The sequence below is a fragment of the Budorcas taxicolor genome, chromosome X (genome assembly GCF_023091745.1).
Source record: "Budorcas taxicolor isolate Tak-1 chromosome X, Takin1.1, whole genome shotgun sequence".
NCBI classification, from domain to species: Eukaryota; Metazoa; Chordata; class Mammalia; order Artiodactyla; family Bovidae; genus Budorcas; species Budorcas taxicolor.
This window is the reverse complement of record NC_068935.1, coordinates 140,595,936-140,613,829: the sequence shown is the minus strand read 5'-3', so window position 1 is coordinate 140,613,829 and position 17,894 is coordinate 140,595,936. Positions and strand designations below refer to the sequence as shown.

At 54.3% G+C, this 17,894-nt stretch overlaps 1 protein-coding gene across 1 annotated transcript in view; it reads left to right on the top strand.

The window, feature by feature from the left end:
• The first annotated feature begins 1,351 nt into the window (after positions 1-1,351).
• The window catches only part of MXRA5 (matrix remodeling associated 5), a 29,604-nt gene continuing 13,061 nt past the window's right edge, over positions 1,352-17,894 (top strand). The window contains exons 1-5 of the mRNA XM_052663183.1: positions 1,352-1,398; positions 4,831-5,049; positions 8,067-8,196; positions 9,055-9,445; positions 10,724-15,718. Of these exons, the coding sequence (XP_052519143.1) occupies positions 1,352-1,398; positions 4,831-5,049; positions 8,067-8,196; positions 9,055-9,445; positions 10,724-15,718 (5,782 nt within the window). The remainder of the gene's footprint in view (positions 1,399-4,830; positions 5,050-8,066; positions 8,197-9,054; positions 9,446-10,723; positions 15,719-17,894) is intronic.

Here is a 17,894-nt window from a genome sequence, read left to right as displayed (position 1 = left end):
CGTCCATTGAGTCGGTGATGCCACCCAACCGTCTCATCCTCTGTCGTCCCCTTCTCCCGCCTTCAATCTTTCCCAGCATCAGGGTCTTTTCTAGTGCATCAGCTCTTTGCATCAGGCGGCCAAAGGATTGGAGTGTCAGCATCAGTCCTTCCGATGAATATTGAGGACTGATCTCCTTGAGGATGGGCTAGTTGGATCTCCTTGCAGTCCCAGGGACTCTCAAGAGCGTTCTCCAGCACCACAGTTGGAAGGCATCAGTTCTTCGGATGCTCAGCCTGTTTTTCTCTCTTCCCAGTGACTGCCCTTGCCCTGCCTTACCTCTGCCCAGGTGGTCTCACTGCTGATAGCCCTCAGCTGACCCCTTGCCCTTTTTTCCCAGTTCTCCTTCCTCCTGGAAACCAACACAGGTCTTTCTCTCCCCTCTTCCTTGCTCTTCTGCGTTACAGACAGCACTGTCCTCTCCAGCCTTGATTTCCCCAGCCCTCCATCTCACTTGCCCCCGCCAGTACCTCGGGGCTCCACAAAGCGCTCATCCCGGCCCAGCCCCTTCAGGGTCTCCAAACCGGGACGAGGAAAAAAAAAGAAAGCATTCCACCTTTTTTTTTTTTTTTGGCAAAAGGATTCAGGCTGGAGGAGGGATGGTGGCTGCCAGGAGCCACAGGAGAGGCGGGAGGGCGTGGCCGGGGGCTCTGGTTGCAGCCTCGCCTACGGCTCCTCCGGAGATGCCGGCGGGCGCCCCCGGCTGCCTGCAGCCTGCACTCGGGGTCCGGAGGCGCCGCCAGAGAAAACTCCAGCCCGCCTGGGGGAGCGCAAGCCGTGTTCCTTCTCTCTTCCCCCCACTGAAAAGAAAGACACAGTCCTCCTCCAGGTCTTGCTGGGAAGGGCGCTCCGGGCGCAGACCTCGGGGCTGTGCGCTCCCGGGTATCTCTCCGTCCCTCGGGTACCCCCCGGAGTTCCTCTCGGGGGGTGAAGGGGCCCGGATACTTCCCCACCCCCGACCCCCGCACCAGCCCCTCCAGCTTCCTCCAGCCGGCCGTGTGTGTGCGGGGCACCAGCGGTTCGCCCCACCGCCGTGGACGAGGCGTGCCCAGCCGGGCCGTGCGCGGCGCCATGCGGAGCCGAGAGGAGGGCTGAGCGCGCGGCGGCGGCGCGGCCAGGGTCCCCCGCGCCCCGTCTCCCCGGGGTGGGGCAGGGTGGGGCTGGGCCGAGGCGTGCTCTCGGGGAAGGCTCTCGGCGACGGGAATAAAAGGGCGCCGCGCTGGGAAGCCGAGCCGCCTTGCCTCGCCCCCCGGGCAGCAGGACATGGCCCCGGCCGACCCCCGGCGGTGACTCGCGCGCCCCGGCCCAGTGGATGCTCTGGGCGCCCCGCTCCCGTGGGTCGCGGCTTCCGACGGACAGGTGAGGATCGAGGGCTGCCGGGGCGCCCCCGGCGGTTGCTGGGGAGGTGGGGGGCGGGGGGCGGCTCTGTCTGCAAGGGGTGGAGAGAGTTGGAAAGGGGACCGGTGTTGCGTTGGGGGGAGCAGGGGGCGAGGGCAAAGAAGACTTCTGGAAATGTGTCCTGGCGCTCCGTTAAAGCTCCAGCTACCATCCAGAACGGGCTTCCTTGGTGTCTCAGCTGGTAGAAGAATCTGCCCGCCATGCGGGACACCTGAGTTCGATCCCCGGCTGGGGAAGATGCCCCTGGAGAAGGAAATGGCAACCCACTCCAGTATCCTGGCCTGGAGAATCCCATGGAATTCCGTGGGGTCGCCAAGAGTCGGACACGACTGAGCGGCTAAGCACAGCACCGCACCGTCCAGCACAGAAGCTGACGGAAATCATGCCGGAAGATGCGCAGAGTGGGTCTAAGGTCCCCTTTCCAAAGTGGCCTCGCTCCCCTCCCCCGGGGACCCCCGACAAGACCCTCAAGTGTAACCGGCTGCGCTCCTGCGTTGGTGGCGAGAGGCAAGTCACAGTTGCGGGGCCGTCTCCCCAGTTTCCCCAGATCCCTAAGACTCTCCACGCCCAACCCCCCGCCCGCAACCCCCTTCCTCTGCCAGGGGACGGGGGTTTGGGGTGAGGGGAGTGTCTGAGCCGCCCGCAAGCTGGGGAAGTCATGATTTGGGGGAGAGCCGCCCTTTGGTGTCCGAGTCTCTGGCCTCGGAGACCTTCGGGGTAACCCGAGACGCGCTCCGGGAAAGCTTTGTGAAGTCACAGCGCAGCCTGCCCGGGCGCGTCCGGAGCGCGCGCTGGAAGCCGGCCAGGGGCGTAAGGCCGCGCGCCCGGCCCCTCCAGACTCTCCCCGGCCGGGTGGACGCCCGCCGACCGCTTCGCGCCCCGAGTCCAGCTTCCCGGGGTTCGCCGGGCGTGCCCGGAGATCGCGCAGACTCAGGGAGGCTTCCCCGCGAGGCCTCGGGATCGGGCTTCAAAGGGGAGCGGGGGCGCGTCCCTGCGGTCTTCTGGGGGTGCCCTGGGTAGAGAGCCGGGAGCGAGGCTTCGGGACGCCGGGGACCAGGTCCGCCTGCGTGCACAGGGCTTGGGCATGAGCCCGTGTGGAGTGTCAAGCGCGCGGGTGAGGGGCCTGGAGAACCGAAAAAAGCTCTGCAGAAGCCGGTCGGTTCCAAGGCGGAGAGGAGGCGCTTGGGCTCGGTGTTTGCAAAGCTGCTTGCACCATCAGCTCTTTAGGAGCAGCTGAAAAACGAAACGCGTTAAGGGTTCAGAAAACGTCTGTTCCCAGGTCCCCTAAGGGGCAGCAAACGCTGTGCGTGCATCTGGGGTGTCCCTACAGCGCGGGAGCAAATGCAGTGTTTGTGATCAGAAGTCAGGGTTCGCCACCGTCGGAAACGGGCACGTTTCTCTAACCGTGTTCCGTGTGTTGTTACTTACTGATCCATAAACTTCAAGCAGGAGTTGGCGAAAGCGTGATTTGATGAAGGCATGACTGATGCATGAAGAAATAGTCACTGACTTTCTAAAGGAGATAGCGGCTGATGCAACCTAATATTGTAACTCATCTTTTCCTTCTCTTTCTCTCTTTTTTTTCTCTTTCCCTTTTATCTCTTCTGACCTCCCTTCTTTCCTATCCTTTCTCCTTCCTCTCTCTGTGTCTTTTTTTGGTCTTACTGACCTTTTTTGTTTCCCTCAAGATTCTTCATCAGGCTATTCCGTGCCTCTTTCTCTCATGGCAGATTTTTCAGACATTTCTCCAAATTTGCTCCCTGATAAAGAGTGATGTTTTTCCCTCTCAACATTTTGGTTCTTCCAAGGTGTGTGTGGGGGGGGGGGGTGCGGAATTAAAGAGAGGAGACAAATTCACATACAATGGAATACATTCTGCTTTAGTGAACATCCCTATAAAGCCCTTGAAGACGGTCTGAGTAAAACTTTAAGGAATGCCGTTAAAAGAAGGAAATACTTCTGGTCATAATGGATTTCCTGAGAAGCTTGTTATTCAGTTATATAGAGTATGTACGGCTGGAGATAAACATCGGAGGTGGACAGATAACAGTTACTTTTCTGAGTTGAAACATGAATGTATCTGGCATCCAAGTATGTGTGGGTGTTAGTGGCTCAGTCCTGTCTGACTCTTTGCAACACCGTGATCTATATAGCCCACCAGGCTCATCTGTCCATGGAATTTCTCATTGCTATATGTAAGCACAAATGTATATATACACATTTATACAAGTATATACTTGTGTGTATATATACATTGTTGTTCAGTTGCCAAGTCATCTCCAACTCTTTTTGTGACCCCATGGACTGTAGCCCGCCAGGCTCCTCTGTCCATGGGATTCTCCAGGCAAGGATGCTGGAGTGGGTTGCCATTTTCTCCTCCAGGGGATCTTCTTGACCCAGGGATTGAACCCCGTGTCTCCTGACTTTCCTTCATTGCCAGGCAGGTTCTTTACCACTGAGTCATCTGGGAAGCTCTTATATATACATTTATATAAATACATATTTACATATACATATATTTGTACATTTGTGTCTATATATATACATTTTTACAAATACATATTTATGCATATAGGACTTCCCTGGTGGCTCAAACAGTAAAGAATCTGCCTGCAACGCTGGAGGTCTGGGTTTGATCCCTGAGTCAGGAAGATTACCTGGAGAAGGAAATGGTAACCCATCCCAGTAGTCTTGGCTGGAGAATTCCATGGACAGAGGAGCCTGGCGGGCTACAGTCCCTGAGGTTGCAAAGAATCGGACATGACTGACTAACCCTTTCCTTTCACCTTTCATATATTTATACAAATATATATATATATATATATATATATATATATATATACACCCTTTTGTGTATTTGTTGGTATGTACAGGGCTTCCCTAGTAGCTCAGCTAATAAAGAATCTGCCTGCAATGCAGGAGACCCTGGTTGGCTTCCTGGATCAGAAAAATCCCCTGGAGAAGGGATAGCCTACCCACTCCAGTACTCTTGGGCTTCCCTGGTGGCTCAGCTGGTAAAGAATCTGCCTGCAACGCGGGAGACCTGGGTTTGATCCCTGAGTTGGGAAGATCCCCCTGGAGAAGGGAATAGCTACCCACTCCACTGGGCCTGTCAATTTCATACCCTCCCTTACAACACAGCAACATTTCCAAGTCGTAATATTGATGTCAGGAGTGAAGGCTGTATTCTACAGTTGTATTAAACTGAGTGGCAAACGACGATTTAAAAAAAATTTTTTTAACTTTTGTGTTGCTCCACACACACGCTTTGCGTCACTCAGATGTCCCACGCTGACGCCTTGCGAAGCTTAGCGTCGTGAGGCACAGTGGAGGTGAAACCAGCTGGCAGTACGGAAGCGGTCTGACACCTGGCTTTGTGTGGTTCCCCGACAGGTGTGCCGGGATGGCCCACCCGGACGAGATGCCGATGACATGGGCGCGGTGGCGAGCCCTCTCCATGGTGCTGATTCTGCTCTGGGGACGCCCCCACGTGGCCCTGGCCTGCCCCCACCCCTGCGCCTGCTACGTCCCCAGCGAAGTCCACTGCACGTTCCGCTCCTTGGCCGCTGTGCCCGCTGGGATCTCTCCACATGTGGAAAGAATCAATCTGGGGTTTGTACCACATTCCTTCTGAGCCATCTCAGCCTCCTCGCGAGCGGCCGGGCGGGTGGGTTTCGTCTTTCGTGTACGGGTGTGTGAGCACGTACGTGACGGCGGGTGTGCATTCGTCTGTGGGTCACCGTGCCTTGCATGATGTGGGCCTAATTAAGAGGACATGTATAACTCTACTAAATGTGGTCCTTTGGGGGCCAGTATCTGAATTAATTAATCAGCACAAATCTCTGTCACAAAGCTTATGACCCATCAGAGACAGCTTCAGCTCCTTCATAAATTTCCATTAATAACAGTTCTTTAATCCACTGCAGATGCGGAATATATGACGCGTGCATAAATATGCTGATAGCGTTTAAATAGATTTCAGCAGTTATTACAAAGTGATAAATAGAATGAGGGAGACATCTTTGACCCTGTAAATTATCCGTATAACTCAATCGTGACTTTGATGAAAGAAGAGTTCTTTCAGGTTTTGCCTATTTAAAATATTAATGTCTTTTAAGCAGTTTTTTTTTTTAATATATTTATTTATGTGGCTGCATCAGGCCTTGGTGGCAACATACAGAATCTTTAGTTGTGTCAGCCCAAGTCTTAGCTGAGGCATATAGGATCTAGTTCCCAGACCAGGGGTTGAACCTGAGCCCCTTCCATCGGGAGGAGCATGAAGTATCAACCACTGGACCATCAGAAAGTGAAAGTGTTAGTTGCTCAGTCGTGTCCGACTCTCTGCGACCCTATGCACTGTAGCCCACCAGGCTGTCCTGCCCATGGGGATTCTCCAGGCAAGAATGCTGGAGTGGGTTGCCATTGCCCTCCTCCAGAGGATCTTCGCAACCCAGGGATCAAACCCCCGTCTCTTACATCTCCTGCATTGGCAGGTGGGTGCTTTTCCCCTCGCTGCACCTGGGACCACCAGGGAAGCCCCCTAAACAGATATTTCAGTGCAGCATTTCAGGTAGAATTTTTATGTTTCAGTTTTCTTGTATACCCATATATACTTTCTATACCTAAGTGTCCATTTCCGTGAATTATAGGTACTCATAAAATTTTCATACTAAGCCCTCATTTGCACAATTCTAATAGTAAACAATCATTTGGAGTTCTTCAGGAAAATATGCTAGCTACTTCCTCCCACGTATAAAACAACACAACTATTTAGGGTTTGATGAATAGACATTTTAGTTAAGACAAAGTCCTCTTTGAGTACAGAGCCTCGAAAATTCTTGCCTTTACCGATTACAAGGTCCAGTAGAAGAGTGAAGGAATGGGCAGTTTAGAGAGTGAGATAAACACTTTGCAAATCCATAGCAATGGACCATGAAATAGCTCTCTCAAAAAAAAAAAAAAGAAAAAGAAAAAAAAGAGCTTGGCAAACTTGACTGAAAAAAAAAAAAATCTAACCACGATGATGATCACTCCACAGGGAAGAGACGTTGGCTTTGCCAAAAGAGAGAATAGTAACCGTTTCCTTTTTATAATCTTTAAATCGTTTGACAATTTTACAACCAGCTTCCTTTTCACAGTCTTCCAATTTATGCAGAAGAGGAACTTTAGTTTAGCTTTAGCTGTTTGATTCAGGGTAGAACGGGCACTGCGAGTTTGTAGAAAGGAAAACAGAGTTGATCTGTGATCACTCTTGTCTCTTGGGCTTTCCCAGTGGTTCAGTGGTAAAGAATCTGCCTGCCGTGCAGGAAACGCGGGAGACGCAGGGTCATTCCCTGTGTCGGGAAGATCCCCTGGAGGAGGGCAGGGCAACCCACTCCAGGATTCTTGCCTGGAGAGTCCCATGGGCCGAGGAGCCCGGAGGGCTACACTCCGTAGAACTGCAAAGAGTGGGACGACTTAGCAAATGAGCACGCAAAGACTTTGCCAGCGGAAGCAAAGACAGATATCAAAATGACTCTTTTCCCTACTTCCGCCAACAGTATCCTGAGATGGTTTTCTGTAATGTTCAGTTCAGTTCAGTCGCTCAGTCGTGTCCGACTCTTTTTGACCCCATGAACTGCAGCACGCCAGGCCTCCCTGTCCATCACTAAGTCCTGGAGTCCACCCAAAGCCATGTCCATCGAGTCAGTGATGCCATCCAACCATCTCATCCTCTGTCGTCCCCTTCTCCTCCCGCCCTCAATCTTTCCCAGCATCAGGGTCTTTTCCAACGAGTCAGCTCTTCGCATCAGGGGGCCAAAGGATTGGAGCTTCAGCTTCAGCGTCAGTCCTTCCAAAGAAGAAAAACTAAAAAAGACCAGGAGTAGTTTCACGGCACCGACGCGTAATACTTCCCTCTGGCTTAACGTGTAACTTGATTCAGCGTACCATGGTTTTATTGTCTGATTCGTGTTGCTGTATGGCAGAAACCAGTACAATGTTGTAAAGCAATTATCGTCCAATTGAAAATTTAAAAAGAAAAAATTAAGTACACATAGTAGAAGAATATCACTCATAATATCACAGCACTGTTTCTCCATAGTGTCAGCTGCTCAGCCGTGTCCAACTCTTGTGACCCCGTGGACTGTAGCCCCCCAGGCTCCTCTGTCCATGGGATTCTCCAGGCAACAATACCGGACTGGGTTGTCATTCCCTTCTCTAGGGGATCTTCCCCACCCAGGGATCAAACCCGGGTCTCCTGCACTGGACGTGACTTCTTCACCGTCCGAGCCACCAGGGAAGTCCAGCCTCAAAGGAGATAACAAGGCTGGCATGGTGCATTTTGTTGGGGAAAAAAGGAAAAGAGAAAACAGCAGTGTCTACCGCAGATAGAACCCAGGGTCTGCGTTGCCTGTTAGCAGTCTGCAAAGGGTTGAAAACCCTCGGGGAATGACCGATTATTGGCAGAGCGCTCCTGATTTTCATTCCCACACAGATGTGTTTTTCAGGGTTCTCATTCAGCATTGAAAGAAACAGAGTGGCTCTTTCCTGTTTTGAAAGAAAGAGTTGTTCTTTCCTGTTGGGACAGCCCCAACGATTTTTTTTTTTTTTTCCAGAAATGACTTTCCATTTTTTTTTTTCTTTTTTAGGTTTAATAGCATACAGGCTTTGTCAGAAACGTCGTTTGCCGGACTGACGAAGCTGGAGCTCCTCATGATCCATGGAAATGAAATCCCCAGCATCCCTGACGGGGCTCTGAGAGACCTCATTTCGCTCCAGGTAAACCAGGCATGGCGGTTTCCCAGGTGGCTCAGTGGTAAAGAATCTGCCTGCCAGTGTGGGAGACACGGGTTTGGTCCCTGGGTCGGGAAGATCCCCTGGAGGAGGACATGGCAACCCACTCCAGTGTTCTTGCCTGGAGAATCCCATGGACAGAGGAGCCTGGCGGGCTACAGTCCATACGGTTGCAAAAGAGTCTGACACGACTGAGCGATTCACAAACACACACACACACCTTTCTGGGAGACTCTCTGGGTGGGGAACCCTAACCCTAATCCTGGAGGAGGACATGGCAACCCACTCCAGTGTTCTTGCCTGGAGAATCCCATGGACAGAGGAGCCTGGCGGGCTACAGTCCATGGGGTCGTAGAGTCGGTCACAACTTAGCTACTAAAAACAAACTGGGCAAATAAGACCAGCACTAATTGCAACCTCTAACCACCAGCCGTGGAGAGGGAAAGCTTTAAAATCCTCCTTCACGATGAATGAAACGGCCACTTTTTCTAAACGTGAAAAACGAGCTTCCTGTCTGTCCTTCCCTGACCTTTGTTCTGCTTTCTGTTCCTGTTTGTGGTGTTTTATTTAAATTATAAACAGGGCTTCCCTGGTGGCTCAGCTGGTAAAGAATCCGCCTGCAATGCAGGAGACCCCGGTTCAATTCCTGGGTTGGGAAGATCCCCTGGAGAAGGGATAGGCTACCCACTCCAGTATTCTTGGGCTTCCCTGGTGGTTCAGCTGGTAAAGAATCCGCCTGCGATGCAGGAGACCGGGGTTCGATCCCTGGGTTTGGAATGTCCCCTGGGGAAGGGAAAGGCTGTCCCACGACTGAGAGACATTTTCCACTTCTGGTCTTTGTAGGTTTTCAAGTTCAGCTACAATAAGCTACGCGTCATCACGGGCGAGACCCTGCAGGGGCTGTGGAACCTGGTGAGGCTCCACATGGACCACAACCAGATTGAGTTCATCCACCCGGAAGCGTTCAGGGGCTTAACCTCCCTGAGGCTCCTCCACTTAGAGGGGAACCTGCTTCACCAGCTGCACCCCGCCACTTTCTCCACCTTCGCCTTCCTGGACTACTTCAGGCTGTCCACCGTGAGACACCTCTACCTGGCCGAGAACGCCATCAGCGCTCTCCCCGCCGGCATGCTGCAGAACATGCCGCTTCTAGAGAACCTCTACCTGCACGGCAATCCATGGGCCTGTGACTGTGACATGACCTGGTTTCTGCAGTGGGACGCCAAATCCAAAGGTAGGGACCGTGCAGGCAGCTCGGACGGTTAAGAATCCACCGGCAGTGTGGACAGAGGAGCCTGGTGGGGCTACAGTCCATGGGGTCGCAAAGAGTCGGACACGACTAAAGCGACTTGGCCCGGATGAATACAGAAAAGCCGAGAGAGACGTTTAGCAGGGAGGAAAATGTAGTTTGATTCTGTAGACATCAGTCTGAGGAGCATTAGTACCATTTGACGGGCTTGTCAAGTAGGGCGTCGGTGTGCCTCTCCTAGGATGGGTTTGGAATGGAGAAGCATAGACGGAACTCATCGTCGGCCAGTAGACGGTAATTGAAACCACCCGCGTGGGCAAGACCCTCAGTGACAGGGCAGGGCAAGAAGGGAGGGGTGTTAGACCGAGTCCAGGAATCGTTCATCCATAATGAGTTGGGCAGAGAATCGCTGAAAGCGTCAGTGTTGGCCAGAGAAGGACAAAACTCTGGAGGATTGAGTGTCCAGGAAGCCAAGAGTAAGAATGTGAATCCAAAAAAGAAAATACTGCCTGAGATGAAAAATTGTTGCAAAAGAAACTAGTTATGAAAGGTCAGTATGAAATGAGTTATGCCAGCAGTTGGTTCTGAAGTGTTAATCACTCAGTCGTGTCCGACTCTTTGCAACCCTGTGGACTGTAGCCTGCCAGGCTCCTCTGTCCGTGGGATTCTCCAGGCAAGAAGACTGGAGTGGGTTGCCATTTCCTCCTCCAGGGGATCTTCCTGACTCAGGGATCGAACCCCAGTCTCCTGCATTGCAGGCGGATTCTTTACCACGTGAGGCACCAGGGAAGCCCCACAGTTGGTTCTAGCACCTGGAAATACGTTCATGGCTTGCAGAGACTTACATAGGTTCTCCTGAACCTTCATAAAAGGAAAATTGCGTCCTATGTATGGAGACAGATTCCTTGTCAACTTAAAAATGTCTTTTCCTTGCCGCATGTGGGATCTAGTTCCCTGACCAGGGATGGAACCCAGGCCCCCTGCGTTGGGAGCATGGAGTCTTAGCCACTGGACCACGAAGGAAGTCCCTAACAATATCTTTTTAAAAAGTACTCCCTGTCAAGAACTTCCCAGACCCTTGGTTAGCACACACAGGGTTAAATGGATTTAAGCTCCTAGGTGACATCAGGGACACCAGGTAGGTAAGGTCTTGAATCTTGGCTGAGATGCACCCAGGTGATAAAGATACAAATAGAGGCTTCATCCTGTGCCCATTCTTCAGGTCCCTGACTTAGAGCTCATTCGTCTGCTGCTGTGTTTCAGGGGTCCTCAAGTGTAAGAAGGACAAAGCGTACGAAGGGGGTCAGCTCTGTCCCACGTGCTTCAGTCCCAAGAAGTGGCACCGACAGGAGCTTCGGAAGCTGCAGGACGTCCGCTGTCAGAAGCCTTCTATCGAGTCCCCGCTGAGACAGAACCAGAGCCGGAGTAGCGAGGAAGATCAGGACGAAGACGAGGATGCCGACCACCCCTTCTCCCCGGACGGGTTCCAGTTCCCCGGGTGGAACGTGTCCGTGAACATGAGCGATGAGCACGGAAACACGGTCCACCTGGTCTGCGACATCAAGAAGCCCACCGACGTGTACAGGCTGCACTTGAACCACACGGACCCCCAGGAGGTAGAGATCAACGCCACAGTCGCCTTGGACTTTGAGTGTCCCATGACGCGGCAGAGCTACGAGAAGCTCTGGAAGCTGATCGCCTACTACAGCGAGGTCCCCGTGAAGCTCCACCGGGAGCCCGCGCTCGGCAAAGACCCCAGGCTCGGCTACCAGTACACGCAAGATGCCGACGATGACACCACGCTGTACTACACGGGCGTCAGGGCCCACATCCTCGCCGAGCCGGAGTGGGTCACGCAGCCGTCCATAGAGCTGCAGCTCAACCGGCGTCTGAGCTCGGCCAAACTGGTGGTGCTGTCCTATTCATCTCAGCACGCCCTGGTCATGTCCGCCAAGGACGCGAGGCTGTCTCGGAGCAGAAGCTGGGTGATGATTGAGCCCGGCAGAGCCGTGCAGAGAGCCCAGACCGTCCTGGAGGGGAGCTCCTGCCAACTGAGCTGCAACGTGAGGGCCTCCGAGAGCCCCTCCATCTCCTGGGTGCTCCCGGACGGGTCCGTCGTGAAAGCGCCGATGGAAGACCGCGACGGCAGGTTCTCCGTCCTCACCAGCGGCTGGCTGAAGATCAGGTCGACGCAGCCGTCGGATGCTGGTCTTTACCAGTGCGTCGCTCGGGTGAGGGATGAGACGGACCAGATGCTCTACAGGGTCCTGGTGCAGCCGCCGGTTGTTCAGCCTCCTGACGCATATACGGTGACCGTTCAGAAGAACCCAGGGGAGCCCGTGATGCTGCCTTGCCAGGCACTGGCCGTACCGGAAGCCCAGATCAGCTGGATCCTTCCAAACAAAAGGCTGCTGAACGCGATGGCCAACGCCTCACACGCCTACGTGCTGGCCGACGGCACTCTTTCCATCCCCAAGGTTCAAGGCAGCGACAGCGGTTACTACAGATGTGTGGCAGTCAACCGGCGAGGGGCGGATCATTTTACGGTGGGGGTCCAGGTGAGCAAGAAGGGGTCTCCGAAAAGACGCGGGCGCCCAGGAGGCAGGATTCTTCCTGGAGGGCGAGGCGGGATCGTGGAGGATGAAGGCGGATCCGGCATGGGAGATGAAGAGAACGCATCAAGGACGCCCCTCCACCCGCAGGACCAAGAGGTGTTAATCAGAGCAACAGATGACGCCGGCGGCGGGGGTAAGAAGACCAGGAAAGGGCGCAGAAAGCTGAAACCCTGGAAGCACCCTGCAAAGGAGCCGGAGACCAACGTCGCTGAAGGCCGCAGAGTCTTCGAGTCCAGGCGGAGGATAAACGTGGCCAACAAGCAGATTAATCCAGAACGCTGGGCAGATATCTTAGCCAGAGTCCGTGGGAGAAATCTCCCTAAGGGAACAGAAGGACCGCAGGTCATCACAGTCCGCTCACCTTCACTGACGAGGCAGGAAGTGACGCCACCTCCGCCCGCCGTCGCTCCCGGCTCAGCATCGCCTGTGCAGACCACGAGCAGTGCAGAAGAATCCTCGGGAGATATGTCCGTATTTGGTGAGGAAGAGCAGGTTTCCAGTGCTGTCTCCTCCCCTAGGACTGTTCTGCTCCAACCTGGCCACGACGGAGTCATTCGTAGTGAACCCAGAGTGACAAGCACTCCCGCGGAAGAATTTATCGACGAGGACTCTTCTGAGAAGACCGTGGGTGCAACTCCCACTGAAATTGACTCCAACCAAACCCCAGCCACAACACCGGCATCTGTACTTTATGAATCTTCTACTCTGCAGACCCTGGAAATGGAACACAGAGAGCCCACCGAGGAAAACGTAGCCACAGACAGCTGGTCTACCCTCCATGCTGGATCCGTGCCGGACTCCACATCCCCTGAGGGTGAATCTCCGGTGGATGCCGTACCCTTGGCTGAGTCTGAGACTGTGACCTACTTTTACCCCGACCTGGGGACAAATTCACAACCAGCTGAGAAGACCGTGAAAGAGCAGGCCTCCACACGCTTCACGCCAACTCCCGCCTCGTGGGTTGCTGAGGCCAGGACGTCTGAGCCTTTTGAAGACCCCACCTTAGGGGACCCTGACGTCCCAGCTGAAACGCGCCTCCAGGAACAGACAGACAGCCAGCAGCTTGTGAAAACTGGTTTAAGCACTCCAGGCCACCCACTGACTCCCGAGGACACGGAGGACACTTCTCAGACACTTCAGGAAGGGGGTACGCTAGAGGCTCACCCCGCAGACTCCAGAAGCGTCGAGGGAAATGGGCAAGCCGCAGACCCGACCACTCCGCTTGACTCGACGCTGGAAGTGGTGAACAGCGTCACTGATTTGCAGCCTCCCGGGGAGTCCACGCTTGGCGTCGTGTTTGGCAAGGACACAACCACGGCACCTGTGACCACACCAGCCCCAAAGGACACTTCACCGTTGGCACCGACCACTCTTCCTTCTCGAAAGAGGCCCCACGGGAGGAGGCGATTCCGACCCCACAAATTCCGACACCGCCATAAACAGACCCCGCATACGATGTTGGCCCCAACAGACGCTTTCTCGACTCCACCGACCCAAGTCCCCGAAGTGAAGACTCCAAGCCTTCACGTGGCAAGTTCTCTGGTTCCTACGACCTGGGTTAACAGTGCTTTAGGTATCGCCGGACGCTTGGACACGGAGGACCACGCCGAACCCGTATCCAGGGGCAGCCCACACAGGAGACAGGGCAAGAGGCGCAACAGACACCGATACATCACTTCCACCCTGAGCTCTGTGGCTTCTGCGTCCAAGCCCAGCCTTTCTCCAGAAGATAAGCATAAAACCTCTTTCCCCCCCAGTTCCCGAGCTGCGCTTTCCCCTACCACCGTCTCTTTCACTACTGGAGACCCACGGGAGATAACCAGCGTGGAAGCTTATAGCACAGCCAGCATCAGCAAAACGCATTCATCTCCTGGCAGATTCCGAGAGACCGTTCCAGTCACACGCGAGCCCGTGTCAGACGGAGAGGAAATGAAAAAGCATGGTGTCACAGACCTCGGGGACTATCAAACCGTGGTCCCTGGAGGCTCACTCACTCACGCGGCATCACCTTCTGTGGCCGAGGTCTCCCATACGAGAGGGTTTAAGGAGGCGTCTCTGACGTCTCCCTTTCCAAAAACGACGAGCTGGGATGGGGCATCCCAGCCTGGGATGGAACACACAGACCCACCTGTTACCAGCCCTTCGGAAGCTGTTACAGAATCACCCTCTGAGAGAGAGTCGGCGGATCTAGCTTTGCTTACTGAGTTTTCTCCTTCAGCAGCGGTCTCTACGCTGTTTCAACCCCACCGGGTGGCTCCTTCAACAACTCTCCCCGTCCTGAAAGTAGAGGCATCCTCGAGTCTGGCGGAAACCAGCATCCGTGATCAGAGAGGCCGTGAAACCACTCAAGCTACCGTCCATTCTGAAATCGCACCCCAGAGTCGCGTGTCCACTCATGCCCTGGTGGAGGAGCCAGAATCGCCATTCCCACCCACAACTTTGATGCCCTTCGCAGAGACCACCACAGAGCCCACACCACCTCTTACTTCAGGGACGTCCCCAGCCTGGGAAGCTTCCAAACACCACGTCTCCTTCCATTACGTGGGTACCCCAGAAACCAAAGCGCCTTCCGTGAATAACGAAGTCACTCGGCATCTGGTGAAGCCAGACCAGTTATCCACGCCCTCTTCCGAACAGGACAGGTTCACCTTGACCCCAGAGGAGGCGTTAAGAAAGGAAGCGTTTGATGGTACAATGAAAAACGTGCTTCCCCGTGCTCCAGACGGTCCAGACGAGGCTGGGAGGGTCCCGGTTTTCCACCAACCAGCCAGAGTTCCCGCCACACCGATCCCACCGAGAGGAACCGTGAGACCCCCGCACGAGGTCACACAAAGCCCCTTCAGATACTCGGTCACCTTCCAGCCCCCTCATCACCTGAACCGCAAACTGGGAGTCACCGCGTACCCGTCGAGGGTTTGGCCGGAGGGCAGGCACACGACGACTCCGAGATCACCGAGTTATCCGACGACTCCCGTGGTGGTTTCGTGGCCTGGGTCCAAACCTAGCGTTCCGAGTACGGTGACCGGCCAAGAAGCTGACCGATTCCAGGGCAGCTCGAGATCGTTTGCAAATAACCACCTGCCCGATCTAAGAAGAGACCCCGTGGGCAAGCTTCCGAATTCGAGAACGCCTCCTCTTCCCGGCGGAAGATTCCCTTTCTTTATCAACAGGACCGTCTCTTTCCCCCAGTTAGGAGGTACCCCAAAACCTCAGGGACCCAGCTCTCCAGCCCCAGCGTTGAGAGACAGGAAGGTCGATGTAGGTCCTTACACTAGAATACACTCTCAGAGCATCTTCCACATGGACCTGGGGCCCCCAGCGCCTCCCGTCTTGCACCCCCCCAGGACCACAGCGCTCCCGTCCACCAACGTACGGACCATCCCCCCAGTCTCCTCCACCCGGAGTTCCATCCCCTTCGCGATGTCTTCCGCCCCGCCCTCCAGAAGCTTCCATCACGGCAGCGGAAAGCTCCTCTCTGCCGGAGGGCCGCCTGCGTCCAAATTCTGGACGCTCGGGGAAAAGCCGCAGATCGTCACCAAATCCCCGCAGGCCATGACCGTCACCGCAGAGACGGACGTCACATTCCCCTGTGAGGCCACGGGGAAGCCCAAGCCCTTCGTGACTTGGACCAAGCTGTCCACAGGTAGGGCCTTTACACATCGGGCGTCCTAAGCGGGGCTGGTAGGTGAAGAGGGGTCAGTTCCTTGAGCATAAGAAGTCCACGTAGAAGCAGAGACTCTCAGAAGAGGACAACAGGTAGGCGTGATGGGAAAGGACTCCAGAGAATCTTATCGACGGGTGTATCCCTTCACAGAGACGGGGGAGTAAAAAAATGAACAAGGGTGTGAGGTTTTTTTTGTTTTTTAAAGCAGCCGTGGAAACACGTAGCACTCCTAAGCGGGACTTAGGGCTTCCCGGGGGGCTCAGAAGTAAAGAATCTGCCTGCCAGTGCAGGAGACGCGGGTTCCATCCGTAGGTCGGGAAGATCCCCTGGAGAAGGGCATGGCAACCCACTCCAGTATTCTTGCCTGGAGAATCCCACAGACAGAGGAGGGTGGCGGGCTACAGTCCACGAGGCCGCAAAGCATCAGATGTGACTTAGCGACTAAATGATGAGAACCCGAGGCTTAGAAATGTTCCGCACAGGAACCTCTTGCCTTATCCCCTTAAGGTTCGGTACAGAAGTCATCCGCAAGCCATGAGGGGCTTGCAGGAAGGGAGGGTGAGGGGAAGCCCGCTGCATCCCCCCACTGGCTTGGAAGGTCGCTGGAGTTTGGTCTCAGCTCGGCGGGCATTGGTTTGCTTTGAACCTAGAGCTGTGATTTCAATGAATCAGCTCCGTCTGCCATCACTGAGCACCCTACACGGGGCGGCTGGAGCAGCCAACTTATTTTCTGACCGTTTGGGAGGTTGGAAGTCCAAGATCCAGGTGACAGCAGGGCTAATTCCTCCTGAATCCTCTTCGGCGTGTCAGTGGCCTCTCCTCACGTGATCATCCGTCTGTGTGTCCTCATGTCCTCTTTTTATCAGAACCCCAGCCCTATGGGATCAGGACACATCCTCGAAGACCTCATTTTTTACCTTCATCCCCTCTTTAAAGACCATCTCCAAGCATAGCTGCATTCTGAGCTTCTAGGGGCAGCGGTGGGGGGCAGGGGACGGGTCCAACTCCAGCATAGGAATTGATGGCGGAAGGACAAAATTCAGCCCATATAACAAGGGTCCGTACAACGGTCTCTACTTGGCAGGCCGGGGTGCTGCAAAGACCACTTTGCTTCCTCCAAAACGACCCATCTGCTTGGATGTCCAGATTCTAGGCGACGCGAGGAACTAAACATGATGACCGCCCCTCTAGGTCATGGCAGAGCACCGAGCTGAGGTCCCTGTGTTATTTAGAAGCTTGCCAGTCTCTGTCTGTATTTTACACGTGTGGGGTATATATGTCAGCGTTCCTTTCTCGGCTCATCCCACCGTCTCATTTCTCTGCTGTGTCCACAAATCTGAGTTTCTATTTCGGCCCTGCAGTCTCCGTGAACGTACCTCCCTTTTCCTCTTTGTCTTCCCTCCTGTCTCGAGCACAGCGGTGTCCTTCAGGCTTGGATTCGGTTCAGGAGCTTGGGTTTTGTTTTGTTTTTTTCCCCCTCCATCTGCCATGTGGATAACCCAGGAAGTGACCGATGTCTCTGCTAACCTCGCGTATGCTGGACGTTTTCCAGTTGTGAGAAGAGGTGCTGGGCGCAGGCGGGTTACTGACATCTCTGGTAGGCTCCGTGCCGGACGCCAAACGCTTCCCTAATGATTTAATGAGGAATTTGCTGGAGGAAGCGAGCGGGGGACACCGCGGGGTTTTTCATTCTGAAAGGACTCTGCCTCGGATGGAAGGCGTGTCCCTCCACTGAAGAGACCCCATTTGCATTCGTCCTCAGCGTCCTCTGTACCTTGTTCCATCGTAGAGTGTCCCTGGACCACGCCTCCTCCCGAGACCATCATGCATCTTCTTCTACCTGACCGGGATTCTGCTTCTTAGCACCAGCTTTTCCTTTGGAGCAGGGCACGGCAACCCACTCCAGTATTCTTGCCTGGAGAGTCCCCATGGACAGAGGAGCCTGGTGGGATACAGTTGACGGGGGTCACAAGGAATCCGACACGACTGAGTGACTAACGCTGTTCCTAGTTAGCTCCACTTTTTTTTTTTTTTGAATATAATTGCTTTACATAATTCTGTGTTGGTTTCTCCTGTACAGCAATGTGAATCAGCTATAAGTATCCATATATCTGCTCCCTCTTGAGCCTCCCTCCCTGCCCCCAGCCTCCCATCT